A 27,360-nucleotide genomic window follows, 5' to 3' on the forward strand; every position below is an offset into this window, starting at 1 on the left:
CTCGCCCATGTTTTACACCACCAATCGATTTTACCCACCACTTATCACGGCGCATGCAAAAATCTTATTGTCAACATTAAATTACGACAAACAATCGTTTTACATTTTATGCACATTTACTCGAAGCTACATGTCAGTTCGTTTTTTGGGCATATAAACGTTTATAACGCCACGGTCATCTGCTAGTTGCAATTATTTCTCCAAACTAGTTTTCACGATTTTTATCGTTGTATTTCTAAATACAAGCACCCAAGAAACAATTTCTTTTTTCGATCCTGCTATGTTGTTCCAAAGATCAGCTTGCTAATAGTGGGAAATGAGATTTGCAAAGCCAAAAATGTGAAATGTCGCAGATGCAACAAAGTTGGACATTTTGAGTTTTTAAAAGTAGGCCTACTACTCCCTTGCAACACACAGATGTGCCTTCTAATCAAATTTTACATATTATTTTTTCTAATCATTTTGATAATGCTATTCATGCTGAATTGTATATTTGTTCTACAGCAGGGGTCGGCAACCTACGGCCCTTGGGCCAGACCCGGCCCGTGGAGTAAAATAATCCGGCTCGCGACGCTTCACAGAATTATAGCGACAAAACGGCGATTTCAACGATGAAATAATTTTTATAATGCAGGCTCGAGGAGTTAATTATATTTTTTATGTAGGACACAAGCATAATTTTACTTTTCTTCTGTCACTTTTTAATTTTAGCTCAAAGATATTTCATTGTGTGAGTCTGTAATTGAGCTTACTTTACTGTTTCTATAAATTCTTTTACATCTTGATTCTGCTTATCAGGATTAGTAGTTGTATGTATATTGTCTTGGCAAATGGTTTCAATGTATACAGCTATTTTGTATTTTTTCCAGACGCACTGTCCCAATCTTTTTTGCTGTGTTCACTAATAGTCATGCTTTGTTCAAACTTTGTATTTGCAGCTATTTCAAGCCTGCATGTCTGTAGGCTACTATATCACTTTATTTTTGTGCTTTTCGAACAGCAACATGCTATGATGGCTGTTATGAGAGTTAAGTTCAGTTATTTGTGTTGCAGTGTGCTACACTTTGTTTATATTCCGTCAATATGACATTATCGTTCTTTGTGTTGTGATCACTGATTATCGTCAAGCGACAACGGACTGCATCTGCCTTTCTGCATTAGTTACGTGCCATTACGAGTATTAGACGGTAGTCCGATTAAGTTTGGCTATACTTAGTGACTCAATGTAATTATGTTGCATGTTCTTGTGTTTAGGTTAAGATGCGTTTTTAGTTTCTTAAAGCCATAATTTGGATTATAATAAATAAACTGTCATAACAATGGCTAACATATTTTTAAGGCCCTATTTCATAACCATAAGGAGCATGACCCCACTTGCATAGCACTCTAATTGAAATTTGCTGTGTTCAATATTTGTTAGCAAACTTTTTAAAGAAATACATCTATGGAATCAATTTGAAATTTTTTTTAGTGATTTTGCAAATTTACACTTTATTTCCAATGTTCAAAACTTCATGATGCCTTTCATGCATGCATTTTTATTCATCTGGTTTGTACATTTGATCAATTATTGGTGATTTTTTTATATCTTTGAAAGCAAGATGTTTCCTACAGCTATTTATTTATTTAGAAATACACAATCTAGAATTCCAGGCCCAGAGTTTGCTGCATTCAATATTTAAAATCAACTTTTTGTGCTGTTTTGTTTTATGTCATGATACCAAAATAAATGATTGATTGATACGTAAAAATTTTTAACCTAACAGTTTAGTTAACAGCTACTCATTTAAAGAGCCTACAATTTAAATATAATTAGACAAATGGCAGCACGCAGAAAAAATTATGATGCTAAATCAAACAAGAGAGAGCTATGCTCAAATATATGGACACGTAGCGCCACCTGATGGCAATAATTTTGATGACGTCATAGCAAAAAAAAAGTAAAAGCCTTCTGAAGAAAATTTTTATCTTTAACTCTTTCCGTGCGGTGGGCACGTATACGTACCAACGACAAAACTCGCTAGATTGCGGCGGGTACGTTGATGTACTCCACTGTTTTATTTAGCAATCGGTCGCAAACTGTTGATCTAGTTTTTCCGGGTTTTAGTTTATTGATAAGAAGTCTTCTTCGAGATTAACATAAGCGACGGTAAATCTCGCTTTCGTTTACGATGGGAATTTTATTTGCGGCGGAACGAGGGAGTGTTTTTGAAATTTATGCTAATTTCGGTGTTTTTTGGGTGGTAATAGAAGACATATTATCCCTTCCATCTACCAAAGTATTTTGAGTTAGATAACGAAATTGCTACAGCAATATTATGCTATTGTTTGCCAACCACGAAGCGGTAACAGTAAAGGATTTAGCGAATATTTCTATTTTTTATCACGGTTTCAACTCCCAAGAAAAAAAATGCCTTTTTTCTATCCGGTTTATGACTCAGACCACCACTTTAAAAAAAAAAATTTTTTTAATCGCCAATTGCAAGCTCTTTAAATAAGCTTTCCAACGAGCCGTCAGTGGGCAGCAGAGGGTCATTACTTTTCCGTTAGTCGATCGATTAGTTGTGGGAGTACAAAATCGGCGTAGCAAATACTATTATTTAATAAAAAATAAAAATCGCATGGAAAGGGTTAACCACTAAAAATTTCAAAGCAATTGGTCCAGTAATCAAAGAAAAAAGCGACTTTTTAAAAACGTGTCGAAGAATAAGAACAACAATAACAACACAATATTGAAACGACCGTTATGTCCAGTTCGTGTCCAATAATTAAATGGCGCAGAAAATATTCGAATAGAGCTACTTGAGATGCAATACAATGAGGGTAAAAAAAATCCATATGCTATTCGACAGATGTATCACTGCTCGATTTTTATAAAAAGTATCTTCTTGAAGAATCTAATGTCTATCCAAATTTGACAAACAATACTGAAAAATTCGCATCGATGTTCGTGATGCTGAAACAATGCTGTTCTCTCGGGTCTGAGTCTGAGTATAGTGGTAACATCCGAATTCGTAATATTAGACTCTGACCACCTATTATCTCTTGCTCTCTTCCTTGGCAGTTGGGATCAAAGGTTTGGATGTAGACACACAATTTGGAGAATTTCCCACGGCTTTTTTTTTTTATTTTTTATTTTTTTTTATTGCATTTCATAAAATAAAACAATATTGCAATATAATTGCAATAAACAGTATCAATCAATAAATAATACATCACAGTAATACATAACAATATCATGGCAAATCATTTAGATTTTGATAAATTATTGCAGTAAACAATATTAATAAATAAATTTTCATCTTATCTATAATTAAACAGGAAGGCTATGCTCAAATATATGGACACGTGGGGCCACGTAATTTTGATGACGTCATAGCGAAAAAAGTAATAGCCTTCTGGAGAGAAGTTTTATCTTTTTAAAAACGAAGAACAAAAAGAAGAGGATTGCCTGCATAAAATGCAAAACGATCGATATGTCCACTACGTCAGGGGTTCTCAAATTTTTGGTGTTGCGGAGCCCTTGAAAGGTTGAATATTATTTACGGAGCCCCAAAATAAATGTTAAAATTGTTACTTTCAGATTAATATTCCTGAGCAAGTTAAAAGTACTTTACTCATTTTAATTGCTGAACCTTTTTTAATATAAGGTTAACACAAGTCATAAATAAATCTAAATTTCAAACACAAATTATATATACTAAAGCTGTAAATTTGACACTTGACCATCATATTTATAAATTAGGGGGCAAATCTTTTCCCTTTCGACATTTTTGAAAGACCCAAAAGGACGCTATAATAACGTGTGCAATTTCATTTTGTTACAATCGCCGATTTTTTTCGTCAGCATGGCCTGTTTTTGAACCTTTAAGCATCTTTACGCCGGTGTGTATTCTCCCTAAATCAAAAATGTCCCTCGGCATATACATTTATTGTTACACAATGACGACGTTAATTTCTTTTTTGTTCTCGTGGGGAATTATGAGTTCATTGTGAAAAACATGTTACCACATTATAGTCATCGGCGACAAAATGCTAAAAATAATAATTAATAAAGAGGTAAATTCGCAACTCAAATTTCTTGATTGAAAAACGGCATTCTAAAATATTAAAACTGAAACTTAAAATGGAAGATCACACGTTTGGTTTCAGCAGACTCTCTTCAGATTGAAAACGCTTTAATAGAGATTGTAAATCACAAAATGTGGTGTTATGTTAGGTTTTCATCGTAGTAAACACAGTCAATTATGCGCGCGATGTACCTTTTTTTCCCATTCTGAAACTACCGACGGAGCCGCACGTAATCAATTGTGCGCGCGATCCGCGATGTACCTTTTTTCATTCTGAAACTACCGACGGAGCCGAATGCAATAAAATAAATTTCGATTGTTCGTATTTTGCCCATACATTGTGATTTTTTAATCGGCGATATCTTGCTTAAAAATAATTTCAAGTGCGAAAGAACAAATCAAGTTTGACAAATCCCAAGATCGCAAAAATACGACTCCAATTTCTTTATAGTTGGCAGTTTATCACATATATATTTTACGTTATTTTAAAATAGTATTCTTTAAATCAGCCTTAAATAATGTCATCAAGCTGTTATTGCTTCTTTGAACAGTTACAAAATTGGTCAGTATTTTGAAAAGTAATCGAATAGCTCGCGGAGCCCCTGGGTTTCTCTCGCGGAGCCCTGGGGCTCCGTACAGAGCACTTTGAGAACCTACGCACTACGTGTCCAATAACAATGTCATCCCAGACGACCCTATACATATACATAAATTATAACTTAATACAATAGTTAGAATAATATAATAACAATTATCTGTTTACAATAATAACATTATTGCAATCTTTAAATAAATTCCATTTTTTTCTATGTATGTGAAGTTTGCCATTTTTAAATGCTGAATATTTTTCACTATCTCGGATATCACATAGAAATTTGAAAAACACATCAAAAATCGGTTTGTGCTTCTGAATTCGGCATATATATATAGAAACGGGCAGCCAATAATACACAGTTAACAAATTGCAAATTAGGAATATCATCAAACCCTATGAAACATTCTTTTATACTAAGACTAAAATTCAAATTCTCAGTTTTGAAAACTATCCATTGGTCTACCCAATGACATTGGTCTACCTCAGACCAAAATTGACTTGTTATGGGACAATAATAAAACAAATGTAATAAGGTTTCAATATGTTGTTTACAGAATTCACACATATTTGTATCCACTAGTCCAAAGCCGTGTAATGTATAGTTGAGAACTATAGATTTATAAAAAAATTTAATTTGGAAAGATCTTAATTTGGTTTCAATGGTTGATGAAAACGAATTTTTGAAGTAGCTATCCCACTTCACATTAGGAATATTAAAGGACTCTTGCCAAAATGATTTGTACATACTAGGGGGAACAAACTTTTTCATTATTATGCTGTTATAAGCATTTTTACACAAAAAGTTTTCAGTTGTTGTTGTGAGAAATGCCATAAAATCATGATCAGTCAAAGTTACATGTTAGGCCGCGAGCCGAGGCCCTGAAAAACGCTTAGAAAGTGAGTTTCGTAGCGCACATCAGGTAACTACCTGAAAATGATTTTAAAATGTTCCTCAAAAATTTAGTAACAAATATTGCCTTGTTCCCACTTCCAAAAGTTGCACGTTTTACGGAAAAGACGCTTTTACTACAAGAAATATGTGCTACGATCTGTCCTATATTCTCTACATTTTCGGCACTGAACAATGACTTCTGCATGACGTAACAATTGAATTAAACCAGCTGTTAGCGAGCGGATGAATATTAGTTATTTCTGCTCGACCTTGCGCTGAGTTGGGCAGGCTTTCCATAGCCCTGTTTAGTTATTATTAGTTAAGTTATGCTAAGACGTTGTTGAAAAATGTATAAGTAAATTATTAAACACTTGTAGATCCTTACCACGGATATGGGCCGTGAGACGAAACCATGAAAACGCCCAGAAAATGAATTTCGTGGCGCACATCTGGTAACTAAATAAATTCTTCAGTTTTTTGTGAAAACGAACATAATGAACGCATTACAGCTTGTTCCACAATCCTGGTGCGAAATTGAATATAAGAGGTTCCCGGAAATTCAATAACCATAAGTTTACAACGCATACATAAGAACTATACAATTCGAGAGCCCTACAGCACACTAACACAAATGTATTCCTGTAATGTTTTGCCTGACCAAAATCGGACTTCCTCAGTCAATCATAATTTATTAGGTAGATTACGAAAAATATGGCATACATGTAACCAACAACAAAAAATACTTTAATTGTGTGACAGGAGTCGGGAGTGACCTCGAAAGCAGCGACACCAACAACGCTGATTCACATTTGAGAATAAATTTTATGTAATAACCACAAGCAGTTTACAACAAGAACAGCATAAAAAGCTACATCCATTTTATAGAAGCTATCAAGTATCAAACGTATTTATTTTTAAGCAATGAAGTCACAAATTAACATCGTGAGCACGAAAACACAAATAAATCAGTTATTTTTCACTTAGAAATTTACCGCAAAAATCAAGAAAATTAAATGAATGTACAATATGTACATAACATAGTGAACAGAAATATTACAATTTACAATTAATCTTTTTTTAGTTTATGTGGTTATGTATTTGAACAAAGGCAATAATATTTCTAGAAACAGGACTACGACACTAACAAATGTCCGAAAAAAAAAACAAATGTATGATACTTATTAAATCAACTGTAATATCTAATTCACTTTCTTCTGAATTGTTTTCGAAATCCACTATCTCAAAAATCGACTTTTCCTCTATAGGTGTACTGTGATTTCTGCAGTCAATACAAAAACAAAAATCTGTGCAATTTAAGTTGATTTTGGCACACTTTCATAAATTATTTTGACTATTTTTCTTTGCAGTTTGCCAACTCAAGAACTGATTTGAGGGCCACATGCTTCTTCAGTGAATCATTGTTGGGTGGAGAGTATAATCCTTATGTTTGACAGTGTTAAATAGACGTGCCCTGGTACCGTATCATTTACATTCTTCATATCCTCTTCAAATTCCTCAGCTTTATTTATTAATACCTCGTTAACCTCAAAAGATCTTCATAGTCGAGGGAAGAAAATGAATTGAAAATCTCAATGAAGTCTCCAACATGAATTTGATGGGCAGTTCCAATTGCAGAAAAGTGCTAAAGTATTTCAATATGAATAGCCCATCTAAGCTGTTTGCAACTATTATGATTCTCATATACCTTTAAGCTTCAAGACTTCTTGTTCAATCCATTTTATAGCACTGATAGCAGCAGGGATCAGAGCCTGCGTTAGGTCGGATTGGTGGAACATTGCCGTTTTCTTTTGTAGTACAGTATCTAAAATAAGGAAGAAAATAATATTTGGAGCAGCATGATTTTAGAAATACCCCTAAATACTAACTAATACCTTGAATACATAATGCATTTTATCTGATGTACTAAATGAGCGTATATATGCTCATTGCATGTTCTACAGTCCAGCAGTGTTTGCATACCATTACTAGACTATATCTACACTAAATTTTGATATATCACAGTCTGAAATGTCCTATGACAGTATGAGTATGGACTATAGACTATATTTTGAAACATCAACTGTTTGTCTACAACTTCATTTCTCACCTCTCAATCATTTCCAATGCTACCTTTCTTTCCACTCCGGCATAACTTATCATTGCTTCCCAGGTTCTTGTCGACTCTATGAATTTAGATTTAGACCAACCGACATTAGTAAAATTGATTAATTTCTTCTCTTTCACACAACCGTGCATTACAGAAACAGCCATTCATTTCTATTTCCAAATATGCTGTGGCCTATATAGTAGTATAAGTCTGCTGAATAGTCAAGAAGAATCATTAAATTAATCATAAACATTTCATGCAAGCCAGAAAATATCGTTGTTTGTGACATATTACAGTATTATTCTAGGTCTAGCCTTCCTTGGAGTTACCGCACCGTACCGGTACCGGTACCTGTACCTATTTAACAACGTCTTATGAGCTAGTGCTCAACTAAAATTGCTATTTATGGCAAGAATATACAAGTGTTTAATATCTTACCTATACTTTTCAACACCTCCTTAGAATAACTGGACTAATATTACCGGTAACTGAAAAAAACTATGGAAAGGCTACTCAACGCAAAAGCGAGCAGTTGAGTACATCTGATATTCATCCGACCACTGGGGATCCACCTACAGCTGACTAACTTGACTGTTACGTCGTGCAGAAGTCTGCGTTCATTGGCCCATGATACCGGAAAAGCAGAGAAAATAGGACAGATGGTAACACATATTTATTGTAGTAAAAGCGTCTTTTCTGTAAAACGTGCAACTTTTGGAAGTGGGAACAAGGCAATATTTGTTACTAAATTTCTAAGGAACATTTTAAAATCATTTTCAGGTAGTTACCTGATGTGCGCTACGAAACTGAAAGATAAATGGCCTCGGCTCGCGGCCTATGTGTTTCAACAGTATCATTCCATTCTTCAGGAATGCTACCTATAATTTTCCACGGCGCGCTGACAATATTTATTTACGCACACCGCGACACCAGTTGGAAACACTGCGGTAAGGTACCGGTACGGTAACGTTAATTTTTAGATGACAGTGGTCGGGTCTACAGGTGGTACTGGTGGTTAAAAATAACAGATGCAAAAATTGTTATGCAATTCCCACTGGACAGCTAACGTTATATCTCACATCTGTAAGTTTAGATAGATACGGTAGGTACCGGTACGGTATTTCATTTTCAATTCAGGATAGGATAGGCTTTACATAGGATAGGATAGGATAGTATTTACATATTTATCCCGGGGGAGAGGAAAGCCGATAAGACGGCTTATCCATATGGCGAACCACGGCCTCTCGTCCGGTTACCATTCCAAGTCGGGTATGGGATTAGATTTACTGTATTGTTTGTTTTCGGAAGCATGGACTTGGTGGTGGAGGAAGCCGTAACCAACCAGCGGTTACGTGAACCACCCAACGACGGCGAGGAGTCCAGCAATCCTCTCGCACATAACCATCCCTGCATGGGATTCGAACCTGCGAACCCACGCAGAGTAGTTAGAGGTGCGGTGGCGAGCGTATTCCTAACGCTTAGCCCGTTGAGCCACACCGCCGTGCCACATTTATCCCGGGGGAAGAGGAAAGCCGATAAGACGGCTTATCCATATGACGAACCACGGCCTCTCGTCCGGTTACCATTCCAAGTCTGGTATGGGATTAGTTTTTTACTGTATTTTTTTTTTTTTTCGGAAGCATGGACTTGGTGGTGGAGGAAGCCGTAACCGACCAGCGGTTACGTGAACCACCCAACGACAGCGAGGAGTCCAGCAATCCTCTCGCACATAACCATCCCTGCATGGGATTCGAACCTGCGAACCCACGCAGAGTAATTAGAGTTGCGGTGGCGACCGTATTCCTAACGCTTAGCCCGTTGAGCCACACCGCCGAGCCTAAATGTTTCGTTTGAATATTTCAGAATCCAGGAATCTGATTCTATTTTTTTGTAATATTATCGCTAACTCACTGGTACATGGTACCTGTACCATAATCAATGATTTAATGAAATAGACCAGGGTGGTCCAAGGTTGGGGTCTTGTGTAGTTTCGGGGTCCTGGGGTCTGGTATAGTTTAGTACCACATGCACTTCTAGTTGGCCTGGCTCAACAATTTCTGCATATGCCAATCCTAACCCCCACCTGACTACGTCATCGAAAAATTACGTCATTTCCACGTCACATTGGCGTAATAAGGCCCGCCAAAGTATGCGGATGGTCGTCCAAAACGGGCCGATGATCACCCGAAATCGAGCTATTTCTCTCGTTTTCCCGTCATAACGATCACGATAGGAGAGAGATCGCCGCGTTAGCGAGTTCGTAATCGGCGGCGCAGATACCATTTCGGGCGATCGTAATTATACTTTGGCAAGCCCTATGACGTGTTTGTGACGTCGTATTGACATAATTTTTGGATGGCATAGTCAGGTGGGGGTTAGGAATAACATATGCAAAATTCGTTTTGATACGCCAACTGGAAGTACTTGTGGTACTAAACTATACTAGACCCTAGTTTCGTACCTAACGTAGACTACTTCTGGTGGGCGTACCATAACAATTTTTTGATATGTCAATCCTAACCACCATCTGACTACGCCATCCAAAAATTAAATCACTCCGACATCACAATCACGTCAAGAAGCTTGCCAAATATACGCACGATCGACCGAAATGGCATTGGCGCCAACGATAGAGAACTGACGGACGTCTCTCTCCTATTGGAATCGTTGCGACGAGAAAACGAGAGAAATAAATGTTCGATTTTGGGTGCTCGTTTGCGCGTCTTGGATGGCAGTTCGTATAGTTTGAAGGGCTCTATTACGTCACTGTGACGTCGTAATGAGGTACTTTTTGGATAGTGTAGTCAGGTGGGGGTTAGGATTGATACGTGAAAAAATTGTCATGCTGCGGCCACTAAAAGTATGTTAGGTAAGAAACTACATGAGACCCCAAGGTTGTGGGCTCCGCAGGCCACAACATTATTTTGGTATTCAGGTATTGTTCGCGGGCCACAATACTGCAATAAATCCTATCCTAGTACTAAGAATTGGTAAACAGTGTGACAGTGCAGTATAAAACAAGCACTTCTATTGTATCAACACATAGTTATCAGGCATTGCCAACCTAGGCTAATGGAATCCGCATTTGATTTTTAATTTTCTATCATGCCTATATTCTGATATTGTTAGCATATATATGCAACCAAAACGATATAAATTCAGATAAGAATTAGACTGCCAAGCACATCATTCAACTTTGCTAGTAGCTTCAGTCACTAGCTAGTTGCTAGTAGCCATCATACTAGTCAATTCAGTCACAATAGTGATATAACAACAATATTTCAAAACAATTTTTCTGATTTATTTTATGAGAAGCAATTTAAAATACAATATTTTAAATATTCTCCGTATGCGTCGCAGGCCACAGATAGATAATAAAGCGGCGGGCCTGGGTTTGGACCACCCTGAACTAGACTAATAGGAAAAATACATTCATACATACAGACATACCGTTATATAAAATATTTAAATGCATCAAATACTGGAATACCATACCTTTTCTTTCAGCAACAATACGGTATATTTATGACACATAACCTTAGAATTTTGTTTTGTTGTGAAGTCTGAAAGTGATCATTTTTTTCTGAAGTTGACCTTCAAAATTCATTTAGGATGTAATGTACCTACATTCTGACATTAGTTAAATGTAACTTGATAGCCTACTGCTTGTGCTATGATTGTAAAACAGTAAAAGGAGTAGGCTACGGCAATGAGTGAATGACCTCCAAAGGTGACTTAACATTTTAAAAAAGCGTTTATAATACCAGAATACAGTAATAATACCATACTTGTTAATCTCCAAAGCGTTTCAAGTGGTCAAAGAATTTCAACTAGGATATAGGTGCCTTCAAAACCACGTTTTCTGAAATTGTTTTAAATTGACTTTGATTCAAAAATTCTTAAACTTCCATCCCTAGCTATAACTGTATGACTTAACTAGTCGATCTGTATATAACTTTAGAGTAAAACACTGACGAATTAATGGAATCGAATGGAACTGCTGAAATTAAAAAGCCCAACACTCTTGAGTTGAGGCATTCTAATAATACTATGATCAACAAGATTGTTGTACCACATAAAAATATTGAGTCTAAATCTGGTGTCCAAAACGCAACATCGTCTAATGTGAACAATGTCAATAACTTTGTTACAATTGTGGATGAATGCAGTATCTCAAATGAGAGAGAATGTACAGATGCTGTAGCAGATCAAACATGCACAATGTTTGGTCAAATTATTGATAATGAAGATGAAACATGGGAATTGCTTTCTAATGCTGCATCCTGGGAATCTTCGTTTCCTAAGGAAATTCTAAGTGATTATGAAAGCCAGATTGCATCAATTTCACCATTGACAGAAACTAGTGTTGACGAGCTTCCACCTGGATGGAAAAAGATTTTTGACTCCTCTGGAAGTTATTACTGGAATGTTGATACAGGAAAAACACAAGAACATTTACCAGTTCTAGATAACAGCAATACAGATTTAAGGAATTTATCATCTGAAAATGAAAACTCTTTTCCTGTTCTTGGAAATTCTGGAAAGACCAACAGTTCAAATAGATGGTCTGGTAACTCTCGAGATGGTCACATGTTTCTTGTTCGGTCTCTTGGTTGGTTGCCTATGGAAAATGAAAGTTTGAAACCTGACATAAGCAGTTCTGCAGTCAATTCATGTATCCGTCTTTTATCCAACAATCGATCGCAAATCATGGATGGTGTTGGTGTATGGGGTGAGGGGAAAGATCTTATGCTCCTTATTAATAATGATCATTTAAAAATAGTAGATCCACTGGAAAACACAGTTTTGCAATCCGAACCTATAAAACATATTCGTGTATGGGGTGTAGGACGTGATAGCTCCCGAGATTTTGCATATGTTGTCAAGGACCCTTCCACAAAAATCTATAAGTGTCACGTTTTTCGTTGTGATGCGCCTGCCCAGTCTATTGCCAAACAGCTTCATACAATTTGTACTTTACTTGTGAAGCACAAAAAATTAAGTAAAAATGAAGCTGAGAATGCTAATGCTGATAAAATTCCAGTTGCATCAGCAGAGTCCCGCCAAACCTTCTATTCAAAATATATTGGCGTCACAAAGGTATCAAAACCTAGTGGTATTGCTATTTTAAAAGCGGCAATACTCGAACTTATGAAAGATTTAGATGGAAATGGAATGGATGTGAAAGTTACAGTCTCACCATCAGCTTTATCTGTTACTGATAAAAACAATACACCTATTGTTAATTGTCGAATGAGGTGCTTGAGTTTTATGGGTGTAGGTGATGATATACAAATTTTTGGCTTTATTTGTGTAATGGGTGGTGAAGCTAATTGTTATGTCTTGCAATGTTCACCAAATGCTGCAAAACTAGCACTTGCTGTACAAGAAGCTTGTATGTTGAGGTACCAAAAAGCTATAGACTCTAAGCCTTCTATAAAATTGGTCAATGAAACTCCACAAAATTCTAAATCGTTGAAAACTAAAGTTTCTAAACTTTTTTCTGGCTGGCGTAAGAACAAATCTTGAAGCTTTTGAGGATGTTTATTTTATTACTTGAAATGTTTCTGAATATAGTTTGTTACATGGTAAGGGACTCCAGCAATGAAATTAGAGATTATAAAATATATTCATTTTATTTGAATATTGCAGTTCTTATTACCTAATAAGGTGTTTTGTATTCTGGATTCAATAAAAAGCAATAAATTAATATATATCGTAATATATTGCGATAAGTTTTATTTCCAATTATTATGACAGCTGGGCAATTTTTTCTCCATTTTATATTATAAACATTGATATCAGTAATAGCTTGCAATAAGAAATTTTAAAGATGTTTGAATTATTTATGTTTTTGCATGATTATTAGGATACTTGAACCTTCTTGTAACTCTTTTGCATTCACTCCTTTCATGTCTTTCTGCATGCGACTTAATCCACAATTTTTTTTTAATAGAGGCTTACTGGTTGTAGATAATTTATTTTTTTTAAATACGCTCAATGCTTTTCTATGTGGCTTGTAAAATATTATAATTGGATGAATTCATGAATGCTGTATTCTTGTGTTCATAACTCATCAATCATAACATAATGACCATTAGGCTGCTCATGATATAATAAAACTGTATCAATCATGACCATACATGCATTCTGTATGAATTACATTCCGTCTGTAATACAACCATATCATTATTGTACTTTAATAAATAATAAGGAGAGGGATCTCCTTATAAAAACCAATTTATATCTTCATCATTAAAGTAACTAAAACTCAATTCTTATTGTCGTTGATTGATGTTTAGTATTGTCGATACCGAAACATTATAATTATATTAATTACATTAAGAATGCAATTCTATAAGCATTTTGAAATGGTACCTTTTGTTGACAGATTCAAAAAATACTTCAATAACTACATGCAGCCCGCGGGAATTTCACACTATTTCAGAAAAAGCAGAATTTTTTTTGTTTTTCATTCCATTTTCCTCTCATTTCCCAGTATTAATATTAACCTTATGATATCTCAACTTTTTTTATTTTGTTTATTATAAATTGATCTGCAGTTGACATTATTTGTATGTTATCATGATTCATGATCAAGAACTACGTGCTCTTAGGAAAGCAAGAGTTTACATTGATTAAAATGTCACTGAAGAAATTCTACTGAAAGATGAATTAGTCATTGTAAGCGCATTTTGTGATGTTACCATTACCATCACAAATTGTTCAAACATAGATCCCATTTCTAACTTTTACAATTGAGTGACAATGTTTGCATGCTGATTTCAGTTTACATATAATGTGTGAACAGTGAGAAAACGTGTACTGTTGTTTGGATTTCATTAAATTTCTGCCTTATTTGGATATTTGCTTGCAGTGCATGCCGGATAATCTCAAAGTTTCAGTATTGTTATTATTATTTTTTTCTCTATATCCATCTGAATATTACGGTATGTTCTTATAAATATATTTTTGTGCAGTCAAATCATGATAAATTTGATTTAATCTTTCTGAAAATATTTGTGAATTAATATTCATTCTGACAGTTTTCTACATAAACAGTAGTGTAATGCTGTTATGGTAATCAAATGTACTATTTTTGGCTAGTGCTTTCAGCTTGCCTTGATATTTTATTGCAGTCTTATACTCTTAAGTGATAAATTGTGATACAAATGTACAGGTACTTATTATATTAACATTATATATATGTGTGACAGGTGTTGACATCGACATATTTGAATCAATTTATGGTTTGTGTCGTTCATTAATAATGAAGACAATGTATATAAGTACAGCCCATTGCCAGTAGTATATAACTTTCAGCCACTTCATTTTGTCAATTCGTTGTAATTCATATAAAAAGATCTTGGCAGGCAATCCAAAAGTTTCTTTTTATTTGCCTCTTCTAACTATTCTTTTTTCACCCCCAATCATATATAAAATGTTGCATTGATTTACTGGTGCTTTTTATTTGTTTATTGTATTTTTGTGCTCGCTATTGCTGTCAAATTTTCATCAAATTCCTATTTTTGTGTTCTAAGATTAATATTTGTAAATTGTGCACTTATTTTTTGTCACACTAATACACTGTAATATAGATGATTGATATGAATATTCCTGTGATATTAGTGGTTGGGACTTGCTGCTTGCTAGGGTCTGCGGAAAAAGATCTTCTCTCACTGAGATCTATTGTGTCTGAGGAATACTACAAAGTTGTCAAATTTAGCAAATTGGTAGACCAGTCCAATAATAATATTGAGGGAAAGTTGTCGGACTTCCCTTTTCAGAACACGTCATTATCTTTTAATGAAAGGGTGGATGACCTGGTAAGGCTGTAAGATATACAATTTGTTGTCAAATAATCACATCTTTTGCCATATAATGTATGAATTGAGGATGCCAGAATTCAATTTAAAGTGAAATTTATTGGTTTAAATATGTGTGAATGAACCATCTTAAAATTACAGCAGAAAAGTGACTATTTAATGAGTTTCAAAATTAAATATTTGGTTTTCTATGCTCAGATATCCCCATCAGAAATATTTTGTTACTTGCGACATAAATGGTATTCTGGCATGACATGACTCTATTTTCCAATGCTGTAATATTGAGATAACCCATGAAAAGTCACTTTGCCAAGTATATGAAAATAAAATATATACCATGGTTTAATATATACCTATCATGTTCAATTCATCAAGAAACTATGCAGAGGTCAATTAGTGCGATTCAATAAATTTCATTTACACACATTATTCATACATAGAGTAACTTCTCAGAATTGATTATTACATTTAAGGTGAATCGATTAACACTTGATGAACTTGTGGAACAACTTTCTATGGGAGGAGCAAACATCGATGGACCTGCTCCAGCGATATCTCGTCTCAATGTAAAACCTTATCAATGGAATACAGAATGTTTACGTGGTTATGCTTTTGCAGATGATGCAACTTGCTTCCCGTCACCAATCGGTTTGGCAGCAACTTTTGAGTACGTTCGTTTGTTAGGTGAATGTTTCAAACTCCAAAAAAATATTTTGATTAAATTCCCTCCTTGTTCGTTGATAACAACCAAGTAAACTTTGAGCAAATGAAATTGGGCTAATTTGTTATAACGAATTTTTTGTGTTAAATAAAATGCGAGTATATTGGTTGTATGAATCCTTTTGAAGGTCAACGCCAAGTACTTGATTTGAATCTCATTTTTGGGAAAGGATTTTGTAGGAAAATGATGCAAGATCAAACTCAAAGATTTGCTTGATTGTTTTTCAAGTTATGTTGTTAATAATTGATGAGTGGACAGATGGAAGAGTGCAAGGACCTGAAAAATTTTGCTACATTTTGCCCTTCAACAACTGCTGTAAATGGAACTTGCTGATTAATCTTACGGGATCAACTTGAAATTTATTGGATTAAATTTTTTGCGCCTAACAATGGAGTTTCTAGACATTATTAAACATGAATTATTAGGTTTGAATTAGATTTCATATTCTTTCATACAATGCATGATATTATCATACTCTGATTCATTTTTTTTATGCAAACTCGTGAGAAAAAATGGGAAGATATTTATGAGTTTGAAGGATTACCTGTGTAGATTTATATTCAATAATTGTCAATATTTTCAAATAGTCCATCATTGATTGAAAACATGGCAAGAGCAGTCAGTTGGGAAGCAAGAGCTAAAGTGAATAACTTCGAATCACATGGAAAATATGAAGATCATACTGGGTTAAGTTGTTTTTCTCCTGTCATCAATATTATGAGGCATCCACTCTGGGGACGGAACCAGGTATTTTTGTGACAATTTCGTCAAATTATGTGTAAAAAAATCTTGAAGCACTTAAATTCTGCCTCAAACCTTCGAATTTTCTTTTATATTCCAAAAAATTATCAAAAGAAAAGATAGTGATTCTCAGACTTCAGAAAAATACTATTTTTTTCTCGTTAAATATAAAGCAACCATAAAACAATTTTCTTAATAATAGTAAAGTCTATGAGCCTCATGTGCATCAGGTCGTGTTGCAATATTTCATGTTTCCTATGCATAGTACACTTGTGTTTGGGGTAGAATGACACTACCGCTCAGCTAGAGAATTGTGGAAGAAGTTCAATAAACTGGCTTTCCAGTCTTAATTTGTTCACAAAACTAAATTGGTTTCTTCTAAAGTATTCAAGCATATTGTTCAATGCTACTGCTAAATGCTTCTAATTAGATGTAGCTGGGAAAATACAATGGTTACATAAATTTTGATGGACCAATTTATTCGAAGTTGAATGACAAGAGATTAGAACGTCCAGAGATATGCAACTTTGAACTGTTATTCAAAATCCAACCCAGCTGGCTTACAGCAATGTAAAGTTTTAAGGATTAAATTTCAGGAAACATATGGTGAAGATCCATTTCTGACTGGAATATTTGCCAAGCATTATGTTGAAGGTTTGCAAGGTTACAATGACAGATATGCTGCAGCAACTGCAGTATGCAAACATTTCGATGTACACGGTGGACCTGAAAATAATCCAAACAGGTAAGGTACTAACGTAGAGTGCATATCAGTACAACCATTTTTGTATGTAATATGTAGTATGGCAACAAATATATCAACTTATATATATATAATTACCGTATATATATCTGTCCTTAAGTCAATATATTTAGCATGATGGGTTTCTTGTGAAAGGCTTCCTAATATTATACTGTTAACATAAGACATTGAAAAATTGTGAAGAAAGCCTAACTACTTTGATTGATTTCCTATTTCAATACAGGCTCTCTAATATTCCTACCATATGGTTGAATTTTTTTTCTAGTCCCCAAAATTATATCAATGATAATGCATTCAATGATCACATTGTCTTTATCTTTATGTTCCATTTACCAGTTTCATATTCCATTTTTTCAATATTTTACCAGATTTGGTTTCAATGCAGTTGTCTCCGATAGAGATTGGCAAATGACTCATTTACCTGCTTTTCGAGCTTGTATTGAAGCTGGAGCTTATGGTGTTATGTGCAGTTATAATGCAATCAATGGAGTCCCAGCATGTGCTAACAAGAAGTTATTGACAGGTTGGTGATTGATATCAACCGTCACTTTCAAAATTTTGATATCGTTCCAGTTTAGTCTTAAAAATTGTTGAATATATTTTCCACACCCTCCTCATAATACCTTGAAATATAGTAATGCGAGAGCCGAGAGCCCATTCCAATGTTAATTGGGACAATATATCCTTCCCTACTCCCAATTTCAAGAAAGAAAAATGGTTCAACAAATCAAGATATCTATTCTAAGCCATTAGAATCTGTGTTTTGATTCACTTTTTAAATGATCTGAAAATTTTGCCAAATTCACAATTGAATCCTATTGTTATCTTCATTCAAATCTGACTGGCATGCTATATATTGCTCTCTCGGTAATCTTGTTTCTAGAATAATTATGAAAGCTGACGTATTCAATCGCAAAATTAATTAAAAGTGTGTACTCTTATGTGAAGTAATATTATATCTAATATAATACAGGGTGTCCCAAAATAAATGAAACCCATTAATTCGATTACCAATTTTGTGGGTTTCCTTCATTTTGGGACACCGTATACTTGTTTACCATAATCTATTGTGATTATGTTCTCGTTCTTAGACATCCTTCGAAATGAACTTGGCTTCACTGGATATGTTGTTAGTGATGAAGGAGCAATTGAACACATTGATTTGTTTTTTAATTACACGAGTAATTCAACAGAAACTGCCATAGGTGAGCACTTGTAACTGAATGATACTGACCTTTTTCGAATACTTCCTAAAAAATAATTTTGGATTTGGAATTCTGAATACAGTTTAGTATCCGACACAAATCTTCAATTAGTATATTAAAATATAATGAATTAGGAATTAAGCTTTAATGATACTATAGTAAAGCAGGTATAAATAAACATATGGCATGTCTGATGTGATTGAAGCTGAAGCTTTTTTTTTTCTCTTCTGATAAGTGATAAAATATAAGATAATCAATGCAAAGTATGTTCAATCAAACTATCTCCAACAATGGAGGTGACTCTGTGTCTGCCCTGGTTGTGAACAAAAATGTGATATTGTTCGTATTAACACTAACAACCTTATTAAGTTGTCAGGTATCAGGTTATTCGATTCGATTTCCCAATTTATTTAGAATGGCTCATCAAATTCCTGAAATTTATTAGAATTGCTTAGATGAATCGCTCTTTAAGTTTTATAAAATGTATAATAAATTTCCTCCAACAGCTGCCATAACAGCAGGAGTAAATCTTGAATTAACCTATGTTGGACCGCTCAATCGATTTTTCAAGTTAAAAAATGCGGTCGACCAAAAAATGATCGATGAAGATTTGCTGAGAGAAAGAGCCAAACCACTTTTCTATACAAGATTTAAATTGGGTCAATTTGACCCACCTTCAATGAATCCTTATGCCAATGTTAGCATGGACGGTAAGATTTCTTTTAAAAACAATTTAGTATTTACAATATCCTCATTTATGGAAATTAATTATACTTTCATACTCAGGACCAAATTTTTTAAAAAAGAGCATTTTTTATTGTAAGATGTATCCGTGTCAATAGAAGAACACAGAGAGTGGTATCAGCTTTGTATCAGAGCTTAGCAATATTATTCTCAATTTGAATGTTTTTATTGAATATTCTGGTCTCCATAGAGTCTAAATACCTGCAGAATCGCAATCATTTAATTTCTGTATAATTAGATATAACCGAAATGAATATAATTCATGAATAATAGTGTGCAAATTACTAGATATTTTATGATTGGAAGAATGACTTGTTAAACTTTACCCGAGATATATAATATATCTTAATTTTGCTTTTATCAGTTACAATTACATTTTGCTTTAAAAGCTTATTTTTCTATTCAGTTATACAGAGTCCAGAACATCGTGAGTTAGCATATACAATAACTGCGAAATCATTTGTTTTATTAAAAAATAATGGAGTTCTTCCGTTAAAAGAAACATTTGACAGAGTTGCTGTAAGTTATTTATACTTGCTCAACTCGAATTAATGTGTAATATACTGATGAGTGATGAGTGTGGAATAATTAACATTTAACATAATTGTACAATTTCATATTTTTAAATCAAACTCTATTGTAATAAAAGAAGAATATTATAAGTTTAAGAGTTTAAAAGAAAAATTTCAGTGAACAATATTTCACATAAACGTAATTAATAAAACTGTTTATGGCTGACAAGATTTATAAACTCATCAAATTCACACAACTGACATGTTTTTTATTCATCCCTAAGTTATCCATTTTCGGCTCAACTTAAACATTGGTCTGTCATGCTGTTGAGAGTGGCATGAGCATATTATTGCCTCAATGGTTTTTATGGATATACAGGGAAGTCTTGTTAATTTACAATTTTGATATATTTCTACAGATTGTTGGACCCTTCGCAAATAACAGCATTGCCTTGACTGGCGACTATCCAGCTCAATTTAGCATGATACATTTTTCATCTCCTTATGACGGGATACAGAAGTTTAGCACAAATACTGCAACAATCCTTAAAGGATGCACTGGTGATAAATGGGATGAAAAACTACCAAAATGTGCTCAGTATTCTGAACAAGACATTAAAACCAAGATTCCAGGATCTGATGTTGTTATTGTAACATTGGGGACAGGTTTGTGAGACTTTACCATATAAATAAGATTCGTTTGTTTCAATATCTCCTTTATTTGATCAGTCATGAACTCAGCTTTTAGCCAGTGTACTCAATATTCTCATTTGTTACCTTTTACAATACTTTATATACTCTACCTGTGCATATATTATTCTTCATACATCTGTATGAACCATATTAATGATTTTGAAGAAAATTTTTTGTTCTCCAACATAGCCTGATTTTGAAATTATCATTTATTACTTATTCAAAAGAACAGTTATTTGGCTTACAAAGTTTGTGGTCAGAAAATTTCCTGTATGTTATCTTTCTTTGCATAGGTGTGGGAGTGGAAGCTGAAGGAATAGATCGTACTGGGATCTCATTGCCCGGAGAACAACTAAATCTTTTGAAGTCTGTAGTGCAATATGGTAAGTTGAGATAAAGGAGTGTTCTAAGTAATATTTTGATATCTATTCAAGGTATGAAGAATTTTGAGATATAACCCAAAGGCAAAACAACAAAAAGTTGTGGTATTTTGTGGTTTTTCTTGACCCTGTGACACATGGAACCTTGAAGCATGGGGACAGACTAATTTCAAATATATAGGCCATATGATTAGACAATTGTTCACAATCTTACCAGTATATAGACATTTTTTTTGTTATTTACAATGAATTTTTTTTGTTATATAGTAAATGATAAAAAAAATAGTTTTTCATATAAATTTTCTTTATCAGCTGGAAAAAGTGCTCGTATCATAGTTCTTTTGTTCAATGCTGGTCCATTGGACGTTTCATGGGCAAAAGAATCTGCAGAAGTTGATGCAATAATTGCTTGTCATTTCCCTGCACAATCTGCTGGTGAAGCAATTTATAGGGTGTTATCAGGACAAGAAAATCCTGCTGGGAGATTACCAAACACTTGGCCAAAATCATTGGACCAGGTCTGTTTCCATCGAAAAAACTATTTTCTGCAACATTTATTGCAACATACCGAATAAAACAAATCGGTTACAAAATCTTTGGCATATTCAAGCTTTCGTTTGTTTCCTTTTGAGAATTCCAAGTCAACTTTATCTTTTTGAATTTCTGTGGAAAATTTTGACTTTGATTATCATTATTAAATTATGGAATTCCTACTCTCGAATCCAAAGTCATGACCCCAGCCTTCGACAAGGGGACTTCAAATATGGACTTTGAACTCCGATATCATTAAAAATAAAAATAAATGGTGTACGGCTCTAGAGTCAACTTCTAGAGAAGTTACACTCAACTAAATTTTCCAAGTTATTTGGGAAATGACTCTTGACTCCAGGTTGAAGGAATTTTGACTTAGACTCCAGCTTCAAGAAAGTCGAATTTTGATATACGGTAGTCAATAGAATGCATATTCAACCTGATGCTTATTGTTGTTTTTTTCTCTGAACCTTTAAAAACCCTTAATTTAAAAAATTTTTAAGTTTCAAGTCCCGACTATCTTTCCATGGGATTTTTATATGACCCTGGCTATGACTCTTTTAGTAAACATATGCCAAGCTTTCCTGATTCAATTTTCTTTGACCATCACGAAACTATCTGTAAACATGCCTGCATAGAATTTGGAAATCATTTCTAAGCTTTATAGAATTTAATCTTTGTTGATACTGGTACAGATATATCCAGGATTTTCAACAGTGAATATAATTTGTATTTTTAAACCATTTTAGTTGTAGATGGAAATATGACATTTCATTTCAGGTTCCTCCCATTACAAACTACAGCATGCACGAAAGAACATACAGATATTCAACGAGTGAACCTTTATATTCATTTGGATATGGACTTTCTTACACAACATTCTTATACAGAGGTTTAATTGTTGGAGGATCTGGATTTGATGTTTGTGATGACGTTGGAATATCTGTGTCTCTTACAAACACTGGAAAATATTATGGAGAAGAGGTTTGAAATATGTTGTTGCTCTATCATTCTTGTTTGATCCAAGCTTTAGCCTGTGATAATTGAAAATATATCTGATGGCTACTTTTTCAATTAAATCCTAAATTTGCTCTTATATGCACTTTTCAAACTATTCCTATAAATTTGTTGATTGATTAGCCCCAATCATTAACTAGTCTAAAAAGTACTGTTTATTGGATATAGATACGTATATATAAGGATTTCAGTGATCATCCATTTGAGAGAATTATTTGATACATCATCAGGTTTAATTGATTTCAGATACTATTTCAAGAATTTCAGATTGATAAGCAAACTTCTGGTTATATCCAGTTACCATATAAGACACCTTACCAACAATTTCAACTAAATTAAGTTACCCACAATATAATATGTTATTAGAAATAGAATGTGCCTTTTTTATTTTGCTTTCATCTCCTCCAGGATAAATATAAAAATCATATATCTGCTATTTGATATTAAACTCACATTAATGCTTAATGTTTTCCCATTGTGCAGGTTGCCCAACTTTATATTAAATGGTTGAATTCGACTGTAACTACTCCTCATCTTCAACTTGTTGGATTTAAGCGCATTGGTATAAAACCAGGACAGACAGTTAATGTACATTTCACTATCAAACCAGAACAACGAGCTGTGTGGATTGGTATGCTATTTTTCAATAAAATGAATATCAATTTAGTTGTTGAAGTGATTCATCTCGTGGCAAGTCCCTTTTGAAATTAATGAGGTCAATGGATGTTGAAACATTAATATTTTTTTTATTTAATTGGAAATGAAGAGAATGTTTTGGTTAATGCCCGATAAAAAATTTATAGTTTACTTACCAACTCGTGCCACTAGGTGATATGATATCTGCCTAAACAACCATTTGCAAGCACCATTTTTTTAATGCCTGAAAAAAGTTTGTACTTTTACACAAAATAAAATATAAAGATTCTGATCTTGTACCAACTTGTACATGAAAATACCTTTTAATCATCTTTGCTTAATCTTACAATTGTTCATTTGATCTCGTGCGTGCATACCTTCTGAATAATAATATAACACATTTACTAATTCAGAATTTCATATTTTCCTAGTTGTAAATATTTCGAAAAATACACAATAGATGGTAGATAACACTTTTGCTTTCATCAGTGAAATTGATATACTTAATTTTGTTCAGATGATCTCATGTTGAAACCTGGTAAAATGTTTGTATATCTTGGTGGACAACAGCCTAGTCAATCAACTTTAACATCCTCTGATGTTCTTACTGAGGAGTTTACAGTTTCCGGCCAAACTATTCCTTTGAGTAAATGTTCATTCAAGACTCCATAAAATATGAAAATTAAGATATGACTTGTGCCAGATTATGTATAAATACTGGTTTAATAAATTTGACCAGGATTATATGTTTATAATAAAATCATATTTTGATCCTTTCATGTGACTAATGCTTATGCTTGATATTGCTTTGCTTATGCTCCTTATTTCATGCGGGTAACCAACAAACAACTTCATTTAGGGGCTTACAATTGCCCATATACAAATGGCCTTATATTCCTGATTTTTTTCTATATGTTTATTTGAATTTATTCATTTTATTTGAATACTTCTATGATGAAAATACTTAAATTCAGTATATATGTTCCAACCTTCATATAATAACAAGTATCTTATGTTTTACTTAGCAAAAAAAACTTCAGCATTCTAAGATGACCGTTCAGCATTCACCACTAAGCTATTTTTTAAGTACATCCTTTTTTAATACTTATCTTTTTTGCCACCAACCAGTTGCATAATTAATCAGCAAAAGTTAATCTAAAATTTTTTCAAAAGATGATAAAATATTCAATCAGTGTTGCAAGTTATGTAGCTTCTTGGTTTATTGATTGCTATTAAATCTGCAAAATCAATTCATTGAAATTCATGAATTCATTGAAAATATGGGGAAAATACTGTATAAACATGTTAAAATCACCAGTCTGACAAATTTAGTTTAAATAATAATTACACCAATAAATTTACAGATATTTTATTTGGAACTGTTAACATGAAATCAGAGATAAGTTTATTTCGATTCAAGGTACCGATATATCGTCAAATTCAATATGATCATGAAAAACTTCAAACACATGGTTTACATAGGTTAGAATGTGCAGCAAATTTATGAGAAGTAAACTTTTGTGTGTTGTTATTTTTTAGACATAAATACCCACTAAACAAATGTGCCTTTGTGAATAGTACTGTAGTAAACTATTTGTAGAATAATTAGTTTCTGTACTATTTTTTTCTATATTTCTGATTATGTATTTACTCCAAATGCAAATGAGATTGTTATTGTTAAAATGTTGTGCAATAATATTTGTCATCTATAGGAATATTATTCAATGATTCATTGTATGCATTCTTATTCAGTTCATATTTCATACTTATTCATACCTATACCTATGCAGTTTTAACTTCGAAAATGGAATTACATTTGGATGCAGCTTTTCTGGCTATTTTCATCACTGTGCTCAACATTTATAATGTTCTGGCTTTTGAAGAAGATCTATGTAAAATTGTCAGATTCGACAAATTTGAAGATTCACAAGACAAAGCAAAGGATATCAAATATCCATTTCAAGATACATCATTATCATTTTCTGATAGAGTAGATGACCTGGTATGTTAACAACTTTTCATACAGATGTAGTTTTTGGGTCTCATTCCAACAAAATACCATAGAACATGTTCTAGTAAATCATTAGTTAGCAATGTGATTGAACACTAAAAAGAGGTCATGTTATTGAAATTTGCCCTACATTGGTTAATCAAATGTATTCATGACTTCATTTCCTATTACAGAGAAAAATTGTTTAATGAAAAACATGATTATCGTTGTAGTAATTTTTATACCTATTGCTGCATATGTTTTATAGATGACACTTCTATAATAAAAAATATTATTTTCCGAAGGTTGACCGCCTAACTCTTCAGGAAGTTGTTCAACAGCTTGCTATGGGTGGATCTGGGGCCGATGGACTGGTACAACATTAAACCTTATCAATGGGATACAGAATGTCTTCGAGGTTATGCATTTGCTGGTGATGCAACTTGTTTTCCTTCACCTATTGGTCTAGCAGCTACTATAGAGTAGGTGATTTGCAAGATGTGATTGTTTGTTAAATTAAAATTACTTATACACATATTTTTTGTTATTGTTCGTCTGTATACTCTGGTTTTAGTAATATTTTCACCTTATTATCGTCATCTATGAAACACCTTTTTTTCAAGTCAACTAAACTCAAGTCAACTTTTGTACGAGTCAAACTAAACTTACTTTAGAAACAAACTGTTCAATGTCTCATAAACTAAATTAATTTCAATTTATCATATCCGCTGTTAATGAAACCTTAAAAGAGATGATAGTTACTGTCCACGTTGCAATGGCCAATATGGTTGACTGGAATTCAGTAGTTCTTAGCTACTCATTTTATTTATTTTTCGGATCATTCAGACTTTCTCAGAAATTAATCACTATGTTTTTAGCACATTAATCCCCCTCACAATATGTAATATTTGTTTAGTTCAAACCTGATTGAAAGACTTGCAAATGTGATAGGATGGGAGACCAGAGCAAAGGGAAATTATTTTATGGCTCATAATGATTATGATACTCACAGAGGAATGAGCTGTTTCGCTCCCTTTAATAATATTATGAGACATCCTCTGTGGGGAAGAAATCGGGTTAGACTTCAAGTGTTGATATTTAGTTGATATTTGATATCTTTTTCTATGCTCAGGATTGTGTCTATTTTTGGTACTTTCTGCACCATTTATTGTAATACCATAATGCTTTAATTTAAATTACCCCTGATGTTGCTGTTAGTGAAAGTACTGAAAATCAAGTTATCTTGTGTGAAAAGTTTACTGCGTTCATGAGTGGAACTTGATATTTTATGGTATTTCCAATGTCGTTTCTCTGTTCAACCACTTTTGCATAGGGATTATGATAGATCTAATGCTAATTATCAACGGGGTGATCCCTTGTGCAATCATGTTATTTAAGAGAGAACTAAACTAAAAGGCAAATATATGATTCTTCGTGGTTGGTGTTTGATTGGATTTTCAATAAGTGTAACATTAATTGTGTATTGAAAAATTTTATATTTTTTTTCAAGCTTGCATTAAAGCTGGAGTGAGTCTTGAGGTGACATATGTTGGTTCTGCTGATAGATTTTTCCTTCTCAAAGAAGCCCCTGAGAAAGGCTTGGTTGAAGAGAAGTTAGTGAGAGAAAGAGTGAAACCATTGTTTTACACAAGATTTAAACTCGGTCTGTTCGATCTTCCTTCAATAAATCCTTATGCAAACATATCATTAGATGGTAAGTAGCAATAAAATATTTAAAGAAAATTAGAATATAAAAACATGAAAATAGACTTTATTGGTCAAATGTGCTTATATACTTCTTGTCTATAAAATGTAAAACAAAATCAAAATCTTATAATTCTTTAATTTCAAATGTCGGTTTTGATTATTACACCATTATAATTAAGAATCACAGTTTATATTATGATAAAATTTACTGTTATATTTTCAGTTGTCTC

The 27,360-nt window shown here is 33.5% G+C and overlaps 2 protein-coding genes and 1 long non-coding RNA gene across 5 annotated transcripts; 2 read left to right on the plus strand and 1 right to left on the minus strand.

The window, feature by feature from the left end:
* Window positions 1-6,226: 6,226 nt before the first annotated feature.
* On the minus strand, window positions 6,227-7,884 carry LOC144425731 (uncharacterized). Its single transcript, XR_013477604.1, has 2 exons — window positions 7,665-7,884; window positions 6,227-7,379 (listed from the first exon to the last, which is right to left on the minus strand). It is a non-coding gene; the product is annotated as an uncharacterized LOC144425731 (long non-coding RNA).
* A 2,583-nt stretch (window positions 7,885-10,467) lies between these two features.
* LOC120346610 (amyloid beta precursor protein binding family B member 2-like) lies at window positions 10,468-13,199 on the plus strand. Its single transcript, XM_078114888.1, has one exon. It carries the CDS (start codon window positions 11,646-11,648, stop codon window positions 13,191-13,193), a length of 1,548 nt encoding a protein of 515 aa, XP_077971014.1. The 5' UTR covers window positions 10,468-11,645; the 3' UTR covers window positions 13,194-13,199.
* A 2,057-nt stretch (window positions 13,200-15,256) lies between these two features.
* Window positions 15,257-26,912, plus strand: LOC120346201 (uncharacterized). 3 transcript variants are annotated; one of them, XM_078114886.1, is made up of 16 exons: window positions 15,257-15,490; window positions 15,964-16,157; window positions 16,799-16,958; window positions 17,549-17,697; window positions 18,084-18,238; window positions 18,807-18,920; window positions 19,427-19,630; window positions 20,071-20,183; window positions 20,596-20,842; window positions 21,163-21,252; window positions 21,562-21,767; window positions 22,561-22,764; window positions 23,281-23,428; window positions 23,951-25,435; window positions 25,729-25,909; window positions 26,340-26,912. In XM_078114886.1, the coding sequence occupies exons 1-14, from the start codon at window positions 15,263-15,265 to the stop codon at window positions 24,103-24,105; spliced, it is 2,367 nt and encodes a 788-aa protein (XP_077971012.1). In that variant the 5' UTR covers window positions 15,257-15,262; the 3' UTR covers window positions 24,106-25,435; window positions 25,729-25,909; window positions 26,340-26,912. The 3 variants fall into 3 exon arrangements, with proteins under 3 accessions (XP_077971012.1, XP_039271814.2, XP_077971013.1); XM_039415880.2 differs by having other exon boundaries at window positions 25,729-25,905; XM_078114887.1 differs by having other exon boundaries at window positions 25,729-25,856.
* Window positions 26,913-27,360: the final 448 nt, after the last annotated feature.

Source organism: Styela clava, chromosome 8 (assembly GCF_964204865.1).
Source record: "Styela clava chromosome 8, kaStyClav1.hap1.2, whole genome shotgun sequence".
NCBI classification, from domain to species: Eukaryota; Metazoa; Chordata; class Ascidiacea; order Stolidobranchia; family Styelidae; genus Styela; species Styela clava.

Excerpts from the sequence above, each read along its gene's own strand:
- LOC120346610 (XM_078114888.1), top strand. The coding sequence starts at position 11,646 with ATGGAATCGAATGGAACTGCTGAAATTAAAAAGCCCAACACTCTTGAG.
- LOC120346201 (XM_078114886.1), top strand. The coding sequence starts at position 15,263 with ATGATTGATATGAATATTCCTGTGATATTAGTGGTTGGGACTTGCTGC. Across the intron at positions 16,959-17,548 it reads CACTCTGGGGACGGAACCAG|GAAACATATGGTGAAGATCC; the intron begins GTATTTTTGTGA and ends ATTAAATTTCAG. Across the intron at positions 23,429-23,950 it reads ACAACGAGCTGTGTGGATTG|ATGATCTCATGTTGAAACCT; the intron begins GTATGCTATTTT and ends AATTTTGTTCAG.